We start from the raw sequence: 19,164 nt of genomic DNA, 5'->3' as shown, positions 1-19,164 counted from the left end.
CAACTTCTGGAGAAAAGTGTCAGTTTTAAGGGTGAAAGAATCTGAGGGAAGATGGAAGTAGTAAAACATCTAATGTAAGTGTCAATAAAATCGAGTGATGCACACTATTCAATGTTTTGAATTGAAAATATGGTATAATTTACCGAATTTGTGTAGTTTCTATCTGAATATGATGAGATAAGAAGTGTTTAGTATTGTCTACACACTAGGCTTTCAAATAACAGATTTAATCAAACAAATTGGACTTTGGCTTTCATTTTTGTCTAGCCTTTTTTTTTTTTACTGTCCTTAATTTGAAACCATAATTTCTCCTTTAGTACTCTGAGTAACACTTTAGATCAGGGAGCACATATTCACTATTAGCTGTATTTTCCCTCAATAAACTCCTAATTTCCTGTTTATTGCTAGTAAATAAGGTAGATGTTGTTATAGATGTGTTTAGGTATAGGCTAGATTTAAGGGATCATGTAGAATAACACATTAAAAAGTGCTTTAAGTACTAATAAACAGCCAATATATGCTAGTAATTTGGATGCTAATAAGCAACGGGTTAATAGTTGTGATCTAAAGAGTGGAAAACCTTGACAAATCATTTGATTTCTAATATGTGATTTTAAAAGCCATGTAAGCTAAATCTTAAAAAAAGGCATGGAAATGTCCTGAACATTGTAATGTGTAATGTGTGCCCTATGACACCAGACTCTTTTGTCATTTCAATTTAGCATTTAGTATTTCATGATTTTGCACTTACTTTTGATCCGGACATCCTGTTTACAATATTGATTGTTTACAAAAGTGTCATATCTGTAGTGTTAGCATGATATGAATATGTAAATAGCATGGTTATCATCAATACAGTATATTTCAACAACTAGCAACCACTCAGTAAATCATACCAACAATCATAATAATATAGACAATTCATTTTGATTCCATGCTATCTTTAAAATATCACACACAATCTGTGGTGATTGTCTGGCGTTGGACCAAAGCAAACACCCACAATTATTTTTGACCATTTTTGAAATTGTTCTCTTACAGCACAAACTGATCAGTGATTCTCATGAGTGGATCTTGTTTGCGATCGGTGTTGAATGAAAGGGGCATTTTAATGCAGACATTTAGGTGCCTGTAGTCTTTTAGTAGACATCAATACTGTATACTTTTGAGACAAAAGTGCCATATGACATTAGCCATGAATAAACATACAATATGCATTTGGCTCTAGCACAATTATGGTTTTGTACATAAGCATTGAAGCATACAGGAAGGATATGTTGGCAACATCTAAAACGCAAACATTTTTACACATGAACAACTGTAGAAATGTACAAATGTCTATTAATTTTTTTAAGGATTATCAAATACTGAATTGAGTAGTATAATATATCTAAAACTGTGCATATTTACATTATATGTTAGCTGTGCATTATATTATAACTTATTATATTATTGTTAAGTGGTTAGCTTTAGGCAGAGGTGGCTGGAGGGCAAACTATATAATATGCATGCACAAATATATTTACATTTGGTGTAGATTTACTTGTAAAGTAAATATTACTCACAAATATTCATGATTTTTGATGAGATCTGGATGCAACATAATTTCTTTCAGAGGACTGCATCAAATCTGAAGGAGCTTTAATAGACTTGCTCCGGTCAAACTCGTTTGAGAGAATCTAGACAAACCGAAGGGAATTTGGGAAACACATGCTTGCAATTTTGTTTTTATAGCTTACGTTTTGAGTCCTACATTTTCAACATTTGTGCTTTCTGAACCTTTTAAATCCAAAGAATGTGTTACAGTCAGCGGCAGACTCATCTGGCTCTAATTAAGATTAGTTTTGTTCTTCTAGCCTCTGTGAAAGGGCACTGGAGAGCAACTAAACACACATACACACACATAGCTCCGAGTATCTGTTATTTTCTAAAGGTACATTAATCTGCAACATTCTTCGTGATTTCATGAACCTTGATACCTCGCACTATTTACAGCTAATTACAGAATAACCCTTGTTTGACCTGATTTCTCTTTCTATCTTTTATGTTTCAGGCGGCTGCACTGCACCCGAAACTACATCCACATGCACCTGTTTGTATCGTTCATGCTGAGGGCCGTTAGTATATTTGTGAAAGACGTGGTGTTGTACTCTGGTGCTGCTCTGCAGGAAATGGAGAGCATCACTGTGGAAGATCTCAAATCCATCACAGAAGCTCCTCCTGCCAACAAAACCAAGTTTGTAAGTGCAGCACACATACAACGATCACTGAAGTCCATAACAGAGGAATCTCACATTGTGTTGTTGCCATAGTAGTAGTAGTTTGGGAGCCTCGTTACCCTCTGGAGCCATTTGTTGTTGACTGTAATGTTGTGCGTAACCAGGAAACAGGGTTTTCAATTAAGTTTTAATGTGAATTAAATTACCTTCCTTTTTAATTAAACATTATAATAATTAAGACTATTATAGTAACTATGATAGTTACTCAATACCTAGTAACAGGAAAGATTGTGGATATTCTCATTTGGCATGAATATGGGTCCCAAGCCAAATAAAGAGATTAGGATATAATAGAGAGTCACCCAGTTCCTTTTCGATTGAGCTTCACACAGCACTGTGTCAGTCGCTGATGCTATAGGGAAACACCATTTTCCATAAATACTGATGCCCTATTAAATCAAACCAATGTCTCACACTGGCCTATGACAATGGAGCATGCTAAATATAGTGCCTTTATTTTATTTTACTCATGTTAATTGGGTAACACTTTAGTTTAGGGTCCAATTCTCACTATTAATCAGTTGCTTATAGCATGCATATTCCTTGCATATTGCTGTTTATTAGTACTAATGAAATTTAAATTAAAATAAATTTATGCATTAAGCAACTTACAGTGCATTCAGGCTATCAATTTTTACCTATCATGTGTTCCCGGGAAATCGAACCTCCAACCTTGGGCTTAATAGAGCAATGGTCTACCAATTGAGCTACAGGAACAAATAAAGCACATATTAATGCCTTATTGTGCATGATCATATTATAGATCCTTTAATCCTACCCAGTAGTACATAAACTATTTATAAGCAGCGGATGAGGAGTTTAATGAGGCAAATGTCATAGTTAATAATTTGTTAATAGTGAGAACTGATCCCCAAACTAAAGTGTGACCATTAATTGTTTACAATTTGTTTTAGTACTTTTTACCTTGATATATCTCACCATGTTGTGTCCATTAGAAAATGTTGCACCAGGGGATTTAGAGAATGAATGGCATTTCATCCCCTCTTTATACTTGTAAATCGCTAATGTGACAAATAAAAGCTCTCTTTGTCAGGTATTGGTAAGGGAGGAACTCAGGTGCAGACAGGGATTCTCAAACAAAGGGTTTATTACAAAAAGGGGAAAACAAAACCCACGAGGGGGAAAACACGGAGCAAGGTAAAGACTAAATAACTAAAACAGGACTGGACTGACAAGATAAACAAGGACTCTAAATACTAACTATAAACACTCACGGTAATACAAGGACTTCAGCGGGTACAGCACAATCTCACACACAATCACAATTGTAGAACTCAGTTGAGGTACAATCACAATGACAATGAACCGACGCAAGACAGAGCACACTAGGAGATCTAAATAGGGGTACTAATCAAGACACGACAGGTGTTACAGATAGGACAATCAAGACACGACTAGGTTAACAAGGGGGGCGGGGCAAGGGAACGAGACAACACAAGCACATGGCCCAAAGACAAGGCCATGCGCTTGTACACAAAACACGGGTCTGTCATGATCCTGCCTCAAGACCAGGAAAAATCAAGGACACGAGGGCAGAATCATGACAGAACCCCTCCCTTAAGGAGCGGCTTCCAGACGCTCCTCAAGGGAACATCAAACACGGGACACGACTGACATGACAGACTGGGACACCGACACAAACCAACAAGACATGACAAATAATAACAAAGGCAGACATGAATACACGACGGCAGGGTTAGGGTGACAAATAAAAAAAAACAAACAGGGAAGGGGAGGAGGCGGGACCACAAAGTTCATGGGGGACAGACCAGGGTGAGTGGGTGGGGCAGGAGTTTTAGGAGGACAGGACGAAGGCTGACGACGGGGGGTACGGGCAGGTCTGGGTGGTGAGGGGCGGGGAGGGGTCTCGGGACAACTGACAGGGGACATGATAGGAGCAGACAAGGGACGCGGGGCAACACTTACGGGACGCGGGGCAAGACTTACGGGACGCGGGGAGACGACAGCTGGACACGGGGGGACAACATCTACTGGACACGGGACGACAACATCTACTGGACACGGGACATCTACGGGACACGGGGCAACATCTACTGGACACGGGGGGACAACAGGACACGGGACATCTACGGGACACGGGGCCACATCAACAGGATACATGACTTCATCAGCAGGACACGGGGCAACACTCACGGGACACGGGGAGACGACATCTACGGGACACGGGGAGACGACATCAGGACACTCGGGATTTCTGGGGACAGGGTCTGAGGACAAGACAGGACTGACGGGGACTTCTAGGATACGGACAAGACTAGACAAATAATCAGAAAAGGCTTTAGCCGCTAAGACAATTGGCATCTCCTTACGAGATGAGATACACTGAACTAAAGTCTTTGCTGCAGAGTCGGCCGCGGCACTCTCCTGCGCTCTCACGACTGCCGACTTGCATACTGCCCTCTTCTTTGCCGGCTCGGGCACGCCAGCGCTCACCGCTGCTGGCTCGGACACGCTCACCGCTGCTGGCTCGGGCACGCCAACGCTCACCGCTGCTGGCACGGGCACGCCAGCTCTCACCGCTGCTGGCACGGGCACGCCAGCTCTCTCCGCTGCTGGCTCGGGCACGCTCACCGCTGCTGGGTCGGGCACGCCAGCGCTCTCCGCTGCTGGCACGGGAACGCCCACCGCTGCTGGCACGGGCACGCCAGCGCTCTCCGCTGCTGGCACGGGCACGCCAGCGCTCGCCGCTGCTGGCACGGGCACGCCAGCGCTCTCCGCTGCTGGCACGGGAGGAGACAGGGTCACAGGACCGGCAGGCCCCCTCTTCCTCCTCTTCCTCCTTGGGCGCGGTGCAGAGGCCACAGCTGGGTCAGAGGCGGGTTGGGGGAGTTTGGTCTCGGGCAGGGCAGTCTCGGACGCCGAAGACTCAGAAGTTGACTCCCATGAAAACCGTCTCCCTCGTTTCATGGGGAGACTGCCGGCTGAGGAGGGCACCTCAGGACTCTGGGAGGGGCTTGCCTGACCCCCCAGGGTTGCCACGGCCAGGACACGACCCTCCGGGATCGCCGGCAGCTGGGTAGGTGGGGACCTCTGGGGCTCCTCCTCTCGCCCGCTCGCTCCGGAACGACCTCCCCTGGTCCCCCGGAACACCACAAGGCGAGAGCCCTCAAAACAATCTCGCTGGCTGGCTGATGCCATCCAGCATTGCCTCCTGTCTGCTGAGTTCCTTGGTGGTCGGTTCATTCTGTCAGGTATTGGTAAGGGAGGAACTCAGGTGCAGACAGGGATTCTCAAACAAAGGGTTTATTACAAAAAGGGGAAAACAAAACCCACGAGGGGGAAAACACGGAGCAAGGTAAAGACTAAATAACTAAAACAGGACTGGACTGACAAGATAAACAAGGACTCTAAATACTAACTATAAACACTCACGGTAATACAAGGACTTCAGCGGGTACAGCACAATCTCACACACAATCACAATTGTAGAACTCAGTTGAGGTACAATCACAATGACAATGAACCGACGCAAGACAGAGCACACTAGGAGATCTAAATAGGGGTACTAATCAAGACACGACAGGTGTTACAGATAGGACAATCAAGACACGACTAGGTTAACAAGGGGGGCGGGGCAAGGGAACGAGACAACACAAGCACATGGCCCAAAGACAAGGCCATGCGCTTGTACACAAAACACGGGTCTGTCATGATCCTGCCTCAAGACCAGGAAAAATCAAGGACACGAGGGCAGAATCATGACACTCTTATCTTGAATATAAAGCGGCACATACACCAAATCCTCAGCATCTTTCTCATTCTGACATTGCTCAACTGGAAGACAAGAAGCCCTGGAATATCCTGGCACCTTCTGCTGGAAACAAAATTCCAGTGATCCAGTCATTATCCTTCTGTGATCCATTATTGAAGAGTACAGATACATTCACTCGTGGATGCATTGTTTCAAATGTCAATCCTTGAGTGGTCCTAATGTAAGAGTCCCTCTTCCAGTCATCTGGCATGAAAGCTGTCTTTTCTCCCTTGGGAGATTCCACACCGAAGCGTTTTGATGTGACAGGCTGCCCTCACTGTAGGGAAAATGATTCTCAGGATGCTGCTCTCTAAGCTTGCTCTTGTTATGAAAGATGAGCTATCTTCATTGGTTGTCCCACTGCCTTCATTTTCCTGTTCTCGTGAACTGCGGAGGAAGAACAGTCGAGCCATGAAGTAGAGCAAGAGGGTTTAAGTGAAGAGCTCACATCAGCTCAGGTTCTTTGAGCTCTTTGTTCCTGAATTTTGCATCCTACCCAATTATTTTCACTCGAGCTGATCTCCACTCCTGCTTCGGAGATTGTGATTTGGTCACATTTTGCAGATTGGGTGACTGGGGAGGATGCCATGTCACTGGCAACCTGACAAAGAAAGATTGTCCACCATGGGAGAGAAATCCCCCCCTTCCTCATCAGAGTGAACTGGAGGAGTCAAGAATCCAACACAAAAATCTCCTGCATTTAATGACCAAATCTTTCGACAAGCTTGGCCTTGAGTGGTCTCTTCAGGCCGAATCTGTTCATAGCCATCTACGGTCTGGCCACAACCATAAAGCCACCTCACAGAGACCTGCTCCATTCTCCCTGTAGGCGCACAAAGAGCTCACAAATAGCTGTATTGGATTTGTGTCCTGCTTTTACAATGTTGGACGGCGCTGTCTGCTGGGATATGACAAAACACATGGACAAGAATTACTCCAAACCGGAGCATTAGTGTCGCAGGTGACAAAGATGACAACGCAGTCTATCGGCCACACAATGGGGAGACTCATTTTCTCTGGCTGCTATCTGTGGTTAAATTGAAAAGACTGTGAAAGCTGTGCTTTTAGATGCTCCTAAATGTGATCAGTGACTATAACAGGATTTACACAGAGATTCACAGCAGCAAAAAGACTTTGCAATGTGGCATGTTATTCCCAAGGAATACAGCTTGACCCCTCACCTCGATCAGGCTCTTTGTGTTCTCACCAACCAGCAAACACATCTGTTAACTTTGCCCCAGACCCTCAAAAAGAGTCTGAGCCAGCTGTCTATCTTATCCAAAGATGCATGGACTCTGTCCAATTGGAAAACCTGCGCCTGATAAACAGTACTGCTTCTCATCTGGTGCTAAGAGGAGTTGTTCTTGTCGATGTTCTGCATGAGCTGGCTCTTAAATGAGTTTGTTCAGTGCTTGATGTAAGGGAAACAGGTCAATTTAGCTCAAAGGGAATCATTTAAGATTTTAAAGGGAATTTGAACAGAATCACTGTTTCACGGCTGTTCACGGAGACGCGCCTGCGGTTCAGTGAACGAGCCGTTTAACATCAAATCTGCGCTGGATACTAATATCCAAACTATAGTGAAACACTATCAATTAGCACAGTAACAAGATCGGCAGTTTAAGACATTAACTTGTAAGCACAAAACACAAGATACTTCTCTTTTCAATATGAATAAGGCTTTATTAGATAAATCTAAGACATATAAACTAATCTAACACATAAACGCACGCACACACACATTCACACAAGTTGTAGGAAGGTCGAAAGTTAAGGAAAGATGAGTTTAAGAGAATGGAAATATGGAATCCCAAGTTTACAGCAATACGTTAAATTGCATAGACATGAACAACCATCAATCACGTAATTAGCCCTTGCATTGAGTTCCTCAATGTGACTAAAATTATATTAGATACACCAGCACAACAAATATCTGGGGATACGTTGCCTTAGTTTCCTGTGAAAGGGACTCCCGTTGAAAGGGGTATCCCGGTGTCGCTGATTGGCTGGAAGTTCAGTAGTGAAGTGACGTCTTGGGAAGCCCGTGGTTGTTGGGCGTTGGCTGAAAGTGCAGAGTCGTGTGCTCTGGTCGAAGTTGAACGGGCATCCGAGGTCAGGCGTCAGAGACTCGACGTTACAAAACTTAACTCAGAACACGAAACGCTCAAACGGAAAAGAAAAGAAATAAAGTTTGACGAGACTAGGTTGTGTTCCTTCTCATTGTGGCATAAGTAGCAGCAGGCAGGCACGCTGGAACCGCGCTCAAAGAACCATGATGACTAACCGCATGGCTAGATGCTACAAGCTAAAGCTAGGTAGCCAAGCTAAAAGCTAAGAGCAGGCATGACTGATAGCACAAGCAATGCTAGACTAAAAGCCGACATGGCTAATAGCAGCAGCTAGACTAGAACTAAAAGCAAAATTTCATGGGGTCCAAAGTATTTAAAACTTCCTTGTTGGCCACCCCTCAAATGTTGCCTTGACCAATCAGATATGGTCTTGAGTCTGGGGTATCATAAATCATTTGTTTATCTTACCAAGCATGTGGTTCTTGCCTCACAGGGTCTAATTTTGGACATGATTCCTATAACATGATTATGATATATTTTACAAATAAATGATTGTCAGGACAATATCAAGCAAGAAAATGCGATTATTTCAATACTAGACATGACTATGTATCCTATAGTTATCAAAAGACATACACAATAAGTGATTATACATGATAGTCAAATGTGTGGGTTACACGTAAATGAATATGGAGTTAAGCAATAGAATGATTCATTCATAAGTCTTTTTTGAGTTCATTCTGGTCCATATATAATGTATAAAAAGGGTTTCTTTGCCATTCTCTGGCAAAGGACTTTTCTGTGAAGACAAAGGTTTAAAGCCCTTCCCCCTTAGGAATTTCAGTCTGGTTCTACTGGATGGGGGAAGTCAATGCAAGTATTTAACTTGATCTCCTGGGTTTACATGTGATGTCCAGCGTTGCATTTCAATCACGAACAATAAATTTGACAATCTCTTCTTCGAATTAAAATTGTTAATAATTGTTCTATTGGTGTTAATGTTGAAAGCTGTTGTGTGAACAAGTTGGTTGGTTGGTTATCTTGCTTGGTTCTTGTGGCACTAGAACTGATTTATGACTTCCTGAGGAATTCAGCTCATGTTTCAATGCACACAGCTCTGATAGACTCTTTGATTTGTCTGATTTGACTCATTTCTGCTACATTGAATTTTCTTATCCCTCCTCATTTCAGAATGGCAAGGTAGACTGATGTGTTATGACTCTTCAGGATTGTCCATGTGCAATAAAAAAGGGGCATTCCTCCTGTTCTTACACTTACACAAACTCACACCGCATGTCATGCCTTTCTTATTGTTCTTTTAAGGTGAAATTCCTTTGCTGTTGCTTCAAGGTAAAGGGTATCTGACACAATCACCTTAACTTAAGTGCGACATAAACTCATTAACATTTTGGTTCCCTGTGTGAGGCATATTATAGCACTTTGCCAACAGGCAATGGGTTTATACCGCAATCTGATCTGCCTCAACAGTTAGGTGTTGCACTGTGCAAACGCATAGACCTTGCGTAAGGCTACTTTCATTGCCTTATGTGGTGCTTATTTGGCACCAGTAATCTAATGTTGCTTTGTATAATATTAATAAGCACTGGTGAAAGATACATCATGCAAATGTGCTGGGTCACATCGTCAGTAATGTACCTTGGGGTCACTGGGTGTTTTGGGTCATGCGAGACCCCGCACTGTGTCCCAGCAACATTGCCTACATTTCTGTACTATTGATACAAAGCCATTTAGTGGCTTTTTGTGACTTTGCCTTTCTCTTTGCTTTCCTGGTGAAGCCTAGTAGTGTAAATGTAACCCCTCTCTCCCGGGTTCTCACCGCCACACCTCGTTCTTGTTCCGAGTTGGTCTCGACCTGGGTCTACAGAATGGTAGGCAGACACACTAGAAAATAAGCTTAATGTTTTAGCAACTAGAGTCAGTCACTAGTGCGTCTCTTGAGATCAGGGGAGTGAGGTTAACTGAACAAGCATTCCAGGGTTTTTCTCTATATAGTGGATTTCAATGGTGACCAAAGGGTTGAAGGTCCAAATTGAAGATTCAGTGCAACTTCAACAGGATCTACACAGCAGAGAGCTGCACGGGTCCGATTTTGTAAATCCGCACCCGCCCGTACCCGCAGTGTTTAAAACCGCATCGGACCCGTTTTCCGACAGCAGTACTAATTAAAATCCAAACCCGACCTGACCCGCTTAAAATAGAACCGACACCCGACCCGCACCCCAAATCAAATCAGTTAAGCAAATCACATTAGACACACTTTTTTCGAATTTTATTGCCAGGTTATACAGAAGTTATTTATGGAAAACTCTTTTTAGAAGATATTCGTTTTTTATACATTGTATCTTAATTTTGATCAATGTTTTATCTATCAATTGCCCATATTTTAATAAATAAGAAGCAAATATATATAGCAGACAATGAAATAACCTTAGTGTAATTGACAGAATTACTAAAAAATATTTTGCTACCTAAAATTTTTATATTTTTTGTATCACGCATGCATGCATGTGTATTTCCCTCATATTAAATATAAAACGCATGTGGACTGATATTTTCCAATGTCTGGACTCCTTTATTAATGGAGTAGGCTATATAAACAGACGTTTCAATAGGTATTAAATGCATTTTCTGAGAATTTATATTTCACTTTTTTACTGCAAATGTCGAAATACGTGCTCTTTGGTCCATCAGTCACTGATCACATTAGAATAAAATATCTCATAATAAAATACAAAATTGACTGATTTATGAATGTATATGCATAGTTTTCATCAGTCGGAAATACAGATAAACACTTTCATTTGTTGTATTTTTGATCCTGAAAGAAAACAGAACAACAAAAGAGTGAATCATACCACCGTCTGAGGTTGTGCTTCAAGTCGAACGCATCCATTTATTAATCCTTCACAGCTGAGCATCGCGAGAGGCGGATCTGCACCAGAGCGCGCATGTAAATGAGCTGCACAAAGTCAAAAAAACAACAACCCTGGATAGCCTAGATTAGGCCCATATTCACAAATGTGTTAGCTATGGAATGAAATATCTGTTATTTTGTCAAATACATGCAAGTGGAAGTGTATTGTTGTTTAAACACCTTTATAACGATCGCATTATGCGCAATATAATTTTATGACACAAATTTTAAAATAGGCTTAAATCAAACACATTTTAATTCAGATTCTATATATATATATATATATATGAACGGAAAACAAAAATAACGGAAAAAATAACAGCTGGCTGATCTTAACGTCTGTTAACTATGACTCATGCAGCCGTTTGCGTTTTTTTAAAAGTGGAACATAGGCCTATTTTTACGTTTGCACGTGACTGTTTTGAACCCGTGTTTAGACCCGTGTTTCCCTGTGTCCGACCCGACCCGCACCCGTATCTGACACAGTTGGATATTTTTCACCCGTCGGGTACCCGAACCCGTGCAGGACTCTACTACACAGTCCCAGGTGATATATTAGATGCAGCGTGATTGCAGCTTGATTGGACACTGTTCCCCATGATAAGCCATCGATGCAATGAACCAAATTCAGAAGAGAATATCTGTGGTTATTCTAGTAGCTCCAATTCCCAGATATGAGGGAATTAAACATTGCATTCACTGGCTATTATTGTACTTTAACTATCAGTAGAGCAGTCAATTCTGAGGATTTGGTGCTTGCTTGAATGCCACTGGCCAGTCCATGACACTGGTGTGATTCAATAAGGCTGCAGGATTTTTGGAGAAAGGTAGTTTCCCATAACACCACATTTCATTTCCTCATCTCATAGGTAACCCCTCACATTATCTTTCAAAACTTGTTTTAAATTATCCTTCACTAGTAACTGTGCCTTTAACTTTTAAAGGAGTCGAGTTACACGTAGCTTGTATCTCAAACCCAAATGAAGGTGAAACAGGAACACATGCTTTTAATCAATATGTGCTGAATCGACTTTACTTCATCCTTCAAGATTGGCTGTAAGATGGCTGTGACTCTCTTCTTGTACTTCTTGGCGACTAATTATTACTGGATTCTGGTGGAAGGCCTGTACCTGCACAGCCTTATCTTCATGACCTTCTTCTCAGACAGGAAGTACCTTTGGGGCTTTACTCTGATTGGCTGGGGTGAGTACACAATCTTCTTCATGTAGACTCATGTCAAGTACACCGCACTAGGGCATAACTATTCTGTCTAATCATCCAAAAGATTTCATTCATGCTTTCTCCGGACATCTTCCCCAGTTAATTTGAAATAGGTTATCAACTGGGCTATCAATTTGTGTAACAAACAGATTTTTCATCTTACTCTTGAAGAACAGCTACAGTCGTTTTGAGGTATTGCTAACTGTTTCCAGTGCAGCACAGTGGCATGTGCTATATCTACTGGAGACGGCAGCAAATGTGTCTGCTTTTGTGGATATACTTTGGACTCCACGGCTCCTGCATTGTACACACTGTGCGGAAAAGTTGGACATGCACAGCGCATACAATGTGGATGCTGTGGAGCTACGCCACTTCTGTTTTGCTAATACCAGTGTTGCAGAGCCGAGGTTCAACTATAGACCTTTTTTCTGCATGGACAGTACTTCAGATTTATGTAAATGCTTTTCAATAAGAAATAAAATGATTTATTAGTATAATTACTTGCAGTAATCACAGAAGATTATACAGAATAAAAGCCCTGAGGGTTCTTCTGTAAGTAGCAGTTTGAAAGTAAAGCTTTTACTAAACAGGTTTCGTTAAACAGGTGTTCCTGCGATGTTTGTGACCATCTGGGCTAGCGTGAGAGCCACTCTTGCTGACACCGAGTAAGTGTTTGTGTTTCAAATCGTTTGCCAATATTAGCATGTGTACATTTAAACAGGAATGCAATATTAATTCAGCTTGTGGAACAAATCAAATATTCTCTATGTGGTAAATAATATATGCATGCGCAGGACTTTTGCAAAAGACTCTAGACGCTAAATAAAACACAGTATCTTTGTATACTATCTATTACATATTAATAGGATGTCTGGTTTGAGCTTTCTGAAAGTGACTGATCTGGTTTGTGATCTACAGGTGCTGGGATTTAAGCGCAGGAAACCTGAAATGGATAGTGCAGATCCCTATTCTGACAGCAATTGTTGTAAGTTTCCATAAATAAAAATGAAAAAGAAATTCATAAGTAAGCATTATTTAGGCATAATTCTATTTATGAAAATGTTTTTATATTTTAAAATCATGAGAAATGTAAACTCTGTCATCTGTGTACAAATTTGACAAAGTTCTGTTGAACCTTCATGTGTCTCAAGTAAATTGCAAATATTATATCAATTTGTCTATCAGTTATTTTATTGTGAATGTGTCTGTTAGTTATATGTCTCAATTATGATCTATTTAATTAGTGTATAAACTTTTCCCCCCAAAGGTCAATTTTTTGTTGTTCCTGAATATAATAAGAGTCTTGGCAACGAAACTTAGAGAAACAAACGCAGGAAGATGTGACACCAGACAACAGTATAGGTAAGAATTTTATTTATTTATTTTTTATCATGGCTGCTTTTATTTGTTCAAAAATACAGTATGTAATACAGTATAGAGTAGTAATATTACTATTTAAAACAGCTGATTTCTGTTCAAAAATATTTTTTTAAATATAATATATTTAATTTATTGTATATAGTTTTTTTTATTTATTGTCTTATATTTAAAAGTAAATAATGATATCAATGTTAAATGATCCTTAAGAAATCAATGTAATTTGCTGAAGTGGAAACCATAACTTTTTTTCCCCCTCAAGATTCGCTGAAGAATAACCTTTATGTCGTTCATTTATTATGCAATTGTGTGTGTGTGTGTGTGTGTGTGTGTGTGTGTGTGTGTGTGTGTGTGTGTAAAGAGTGTATTTATTTATTTTCTATTCTATCTGTTTTCTTTTTATTTATTATATTATTTAAAAGCCCATGCTACGTGTTCTGTGTTTAAGCTAACTGAGACTTGTCATAGCACTTACACATCATTGCTCTTTATGGTTTTTTTTTTTTGATTGCTTCCACTGTCCTGTTTTGTAAGTTACTTTGGATAAAAGCGTCTGCTAAATGACTAAATGTAATGTAAATGTAAATTTAATGTATAAATCTTGGTTTAAATCAGTTTAATGTTACTTACTTAAATAAAAGTGTCAAACACTTAAAAATCCTATTGACCCCAAACAAATCTTTTGGTTCTTCATCTTTCTGTTTTCTTTTGTCTTATCCCACAGAAAGCTGTTAAAATCGACGCTGGTCCTCATGCCGCTCTTTGGGGTTCACTACATTGTGTTCATGGCAATGCCCTACACAGAAGTGTCTGGGGTGCCGTGGCAAATCCAGATGCATTATGAAATGCTCTTTAACTCATTCCAGGTAATATTTCAAAAAAGATGTAGACAACTAAAATTGTACAAAGACACCAAAATATTTGATTATTACTTGTATAATTACTGTATGCACTTTTTACCAGGGATTCTTCGTTGCAATTATATATTGCTTCTGCAATGGAGAGGTAAGAATTACATTTTATTTAATTGTTTATAATTAATTATTTACACGTACATTCTAAAGGATACCAGGTCAGTTTGTGTTTCAGTGGTTTTAAACAGCATGAACCTGTAATACTGGAGACTACAGATGCATGACTGTAGTCCTAGGACTCTAGCTTTCTGTTAGTTATTGCACTTCATACAAATTTATAGCACTTACTATTAAATTCTCAATTTGCAATATAAGGTTTCAGAAACAATTTACTGATTGATAATTCAAAAACCAACGATATTCTTATCAGTAGTTGTTGCAGCTGAAAAAACAACTGGTGACTAGTCTTTGTGTGAATGTCCACAAAACTGATATTTCTAAAAGTGACAGGCTATTTTAGAAAGGAACATTTAAAAGGTGAAAAAGAAGCATTAGGAAGAATCAATACATTATAGAGAATTTATTGCTACTGTGTGAATATGTAATCAATAAAAAGCAACTGTAATCTGATTCTGAGTATTTTAAAATGGAATCTAATTACTAGGACTTTGTTTTTAGTATATGATTGCATAATACAGTAATCAGTTACTTCCCAGCTGCTTGTTTTATTCACACACCAAAACCAGTCTGAAGTCTCTGGGGTATATTTGTAATAGACAACAATACACTGTATGAATCAAAATTATCCATTTTTCTTTTATTCCAAAAATCATTAGGATATTAAGTAAAGATCATGTTCCATGAAGATATTTTATAAATTTCCTATCATAAATATATGAAAACTTAATTTTTGATTAGTAGTAAGCATTGCTAAGAATTCATTGGAACAACTTTGAAAAATGATTTTCTCAGTATTTAGATTTTTTTGCTCCCTCAAATTCCAGATTTTCAAATAGTTGTATCGCGGTCAAATAATGTCCTATCATAACAAACCACACATCAATGGGAATATTACTTATTCATTTATTTATAAATCTTTATGGCTAGTTTTGTGATCCAGCGTCACAAATATTCTCATTCTTATCACACTTTAGGTCCAAGCAGAAATCAAGAAGTCCTGGAGTCGGAGGACGCTCGCTCTGGACTTCAAGAGAAAAGCCCGGAGTGGCAGTAACACGTACAGCTATGGACCCATGGTGTCTCACACCAGCGTCACTAATGTGACCGCACGGGGCCCTCTGGCCCTGCACCTCACCACCCGCCTGGGGCCCGTCTCCCTCAACGGCCACCGAAACCTCCCGGGATACGTGAAGAACGGCTCCGTCTCTGAGAACTCCATCCCGTCCTCGGGTCACGAGCTCCATACACAAGAGGAAGAACCTTCGAAGAGCTTCCAGGTGGAAAAAACCATCCCGGTGGTGGAGGAGGAAAGAGAAACGGTCATGTGACTTCACAAACCTTAATAAAGACCAAGAAAAATGTCAAAGGATTAGAGAGTCCTTTGTTTCTCAGGATTTCCTCACAATTAGGGTTGTGAGACCATCTAAGATGTACAGTTGGACCGAATGGACCAGATCTGATCCGTGTCTTTTAAATGAGCCGCAATGTTCTTACAAGACTGGAAGCTACAACAGGCAGCAGGCCACCTTCACCAGCAGCAGTCGGAGAATGAGAACAGATTTGGGCTTCAAAGATTGCGGTGAACGCATTGTGCAACAGTGAGTTTGCTTCAGGGTCAAGTCATATGAAATATATGGCACTGTGGACCGTGATTTGTAAATAAGAGACTCATATTTGAAAGATGTTTTTGATCAGCACTAATATAATGTTACTTACAGATGCGACTGCCAGTAGGGACACTCTTTGTATTATGATAGCAGGTCTGTGTTGGTAGAATGTGATATTTATATGTCTTTAAGTCTTGAGCGGCTGTGTCTTGTTTATCCATGCCAAATCTTGCCAGACTGTCTTTTTTCTTAACGAGTGAATTCCCTCAGAATCTGTGTAGATTTCTACAGTACAAGCTTGCATTATCGCCAGTGATGATGAAGTGATTGTTGCCAGTGATGAAACGTCCAAGAATTTTGTTATAAGGACCAACACATACTATACTAGGCATTAAAGACAAATCCTGTCCACGTTTTTTATTTTCAGGATCGTTTTTGGCTGCCTTAACCATTTCAGTTTAGCATTGTTTATAATACTGTTTCCATTTGATCACGAAGACCATTGTTTTCATCCAAAGTGGAAATCATCACATTGTCTGATCATGCATGAGCAATAATTCTTATTAACAAGGTGATATGAGACGTCATTCATATCTGAAGCACAGACCGTGCAGGATGAGTTATGCAGTTATGCAGATCTTTAAAGTGAGGTGTGCATTCACATCTTTAACCCTTTAGTAACAGCACTATTGCATTATAAAACACATTCAACAGGAATGATTCAAATATTTTCATACCAATGTTGTTTTAATTAACGCATTTCAGAAAATGATTATACTGCTTTACAAAATATCCTTTGGTAGCAGCCAGTATACCTTTCATTTCCTTTATAGATTACATATTTCAAGTGAATGAAATGCGCGTCTCATTCTGTGTAAATCAATGGACAGCATCATTATGCTCTGTACTGTAAGAGTTTTCAGGGAACTGTGAATCTCCATTAAAGGCATCATAAGAGCAGTTCACTGAAAACCCCTATACATATACATTATCCTCACTATCGTATAATGAATGACGGTCATATTTTTCACATCTACACTCCATCCTGAAAAGGCTTTAATTAAACCTGCTCATGCTTCACTCCACTGCCTCACATTACATTCAACCGCTTCATCAGAATGTTTCATGCATTACTGTAAATGAGAAGCTGGAAATCATTTTTTTAAAGCCATAAGGAAGAACAAACTGAAGTCAGTATTGTAGGTTTAGAGGCTCATGGTCTGTTATGTGTAATATAATGCTGCTTTTTGTTACTCCATGTATATATGTCAATATTGTGTTTACAGATTACATGAAAATGTCCACACAGTTACGAGCTAAACGTCCTTCTGCATATGTTTTAGAATGTAATACTGATATGGAAAGACAGAAATGTAATGCAGGTTATGATTTTATATGCTAATAGTTTTTTTTCATATTTCAAGCAATTAGTGTTTGCTATTCAATGAATTCAAACCATTACTCAACAAAAAAAACTTTAATAAAATATATACATTCTGCTTTTCTTTACGTAACAACCATCTGAACTTGAATTTGAGGACAGATTAAAATGAAAACGTTTTACCATTAAATGTAATCTATTATTTTCAGTCATATTATTTATAAAATGGCATCTATTTTTGCACTTTTTATGCCTTGCTACTCAATAACATTTGAGACTGTTGGTTTCAGATATTAACAGGGATTGATTTGAAAATAACTGCATGAATGATATTGAGGATTCATGACAGATCGAGAAATTGACCTTATTTTACTGCTTTGAATATCTCTGCTTTACTCGTGTGCATATTTTTATTGCATCCCATGATTCTTCATGTCCTCTTTTTGACACATTGCAACAAAAAATATTTTACCCAAAAAATGTATATTCTTTCTGCAAAAATGTGCATTTCTGTTGTTGTCGATGTTGTTTGTCACATTAATGCAAACTAACTTTTCTATGTACACCAATGTTGTATATTTTAGTGGTGAACATGTGTATCATGTGAATAATAAATGAAAATGTATAATTAAGAGATAATCATTTATTGTCAATATTTACAATTTACAATAAAATAAATATGCAGTAAATGTGCTTTTATAAATTTTCTTAAAAAAAATAAAAAATGGCTAATGAACGTTTAGCAAACACCATTGAGGTGACTAAGGGCCCTATTTTAACGATCTGAAACGCAAGTGTCAAAGCGCGAAGTGCAAGTAAGTTTGTGGGCGGGTCTCGGCGCTGTTGCTATTTTCCCGGCGGGATAAATGGCTCTTGCGCCCGGCGCAAATCTAAAGTGGGTTGGTCTGAAGTAGCTTCATTATTCATAGGTGTGGTTTGGGCGTAACGTGAAATAAACCAATCAGAGCGTCATCCAGCATTCCCTTTAAAAGCAGGTGCGCAAGTTCCATTATGGATTGCTATTATTATGGCGTATTTACCAGGCGCACGCCAGGAGCGGTTCACAGCCGAGGAGACTGATGTTCTTGTAAGAGCAGTGAAAGACAGAGAAGGTGTGTTGTATGGGGATGGGAGAATAATTAGCCTGAATAATTTGTAAGCTAGATTTATGCCTATTTTGTTCACATCTTCGTGGCACACCACAATGATTTCCGACATCTCATGTGTTAATATTTTTTTAGTATAACAATTAATGATTTGCAAAAATAACTGTTGCATCTGTGTAGATTACATGAGCAAAGTGTATGCGCGTTGTGCACGCTATACATTATGGTCAAGCATGCGCCCTCAAAATAGCATAATGAACAACGCGCAACACGCCACTGACTTTAGACTAGTTTTTTTCTGGTCAGTGGCGCAATTGTTTAATGGAACAGCAAAATAGCACCAGGGATTGTTTGCGCCGGAA

General features: G+C 39.8%; 2 protein-coding genes across 2 annotated transcripts in view; one reads left to right on the top strand and one right to left on the bottom strand.

Moving 5' to 3' along the window:
• pth1r (parathyroid hormone 1 receptor) overlaps window positions 1-18,385 on the top strand; it is an 81,514-nt gene extending 63,129 nt beyond the window's left edge. Inside the window, exons 6-13 of the mRNA XM_052548711.1 lie at window positions 2,054-2,240; window positions 12,126-12,279; window positions 12,902-12,962; window positions 13,216-13,282; window positions 13,565-13,659; window positions 14,399-14,540; window positions 14,638-14,679; window positions 15,683-18,385. Of these exons, the coding sequence (XP_052404671.1) occupies window positions 2,054-2,240; window positions 12,126-12,279; window positions 12,902-12,962; window positions 13,216-13,282; window positions 13,565-13,659; window positions 14,399-14,540; window positions 14,638-14,679; window positions 15,683-16,036 (1,102 nt within the window). The 3' untranslated portion in view covers window positions 16,037-18,385. The remainder of the gene's footprint in view (window positions 1-2,053; window positions 2,241-12,125; window positions 12,280-12,901; window positions 12,963-13,215; window positions 13,283-13,564; window positions 13,660-14,398; window positions 14,541-14,637; window positions 14,680-15,682) is intronic.
• On the bottom strand, window positions 3,326-5,982 carry LOC127951068 (calphotin-like). The gene is made up of 2 exons (XM_052548701.1): window positions 4,451-5,982; window positions 3,326-4,351 (listed from the first exon to the last, which is right to left on the bottom strand). The coding sequence occupies exons 1-2, from the start codon at window positions 5,502-5,504 to the stop codon at window positions 3,894-3,896; spliced, it is 1,512 nt and encodes a 503-aa protein (XP_052404661.1). The 5' UTR covers window positions 5,505-5,982; the 3' UTR covers window positions 3,326-3,893.
• Window positions 18,386-19,164: the final 779 nt, after the last annotated feature.

This window comes from Carassius gibelio, chromosome B2 (genome assembly GCF_023724105.1).
Source record: "Carassius gibelio isolate Cgi1373 ecotype wild population from Czech Republic chromosome B2, carGib1.2-hapl.c, whole genome shotgun sequence".
Lineage (NCBI taxonomy): Eukaryota > Metazoa > Chordata > Actinopteri > Cypriniformes > Cyprinidae > Carassius > Carassius gibelio.
The sequence above is the reverse complement of the archived record's forward strand: the minus strand, read 5'-3'. Positions and strand labels throughout refer to the sequence as shown.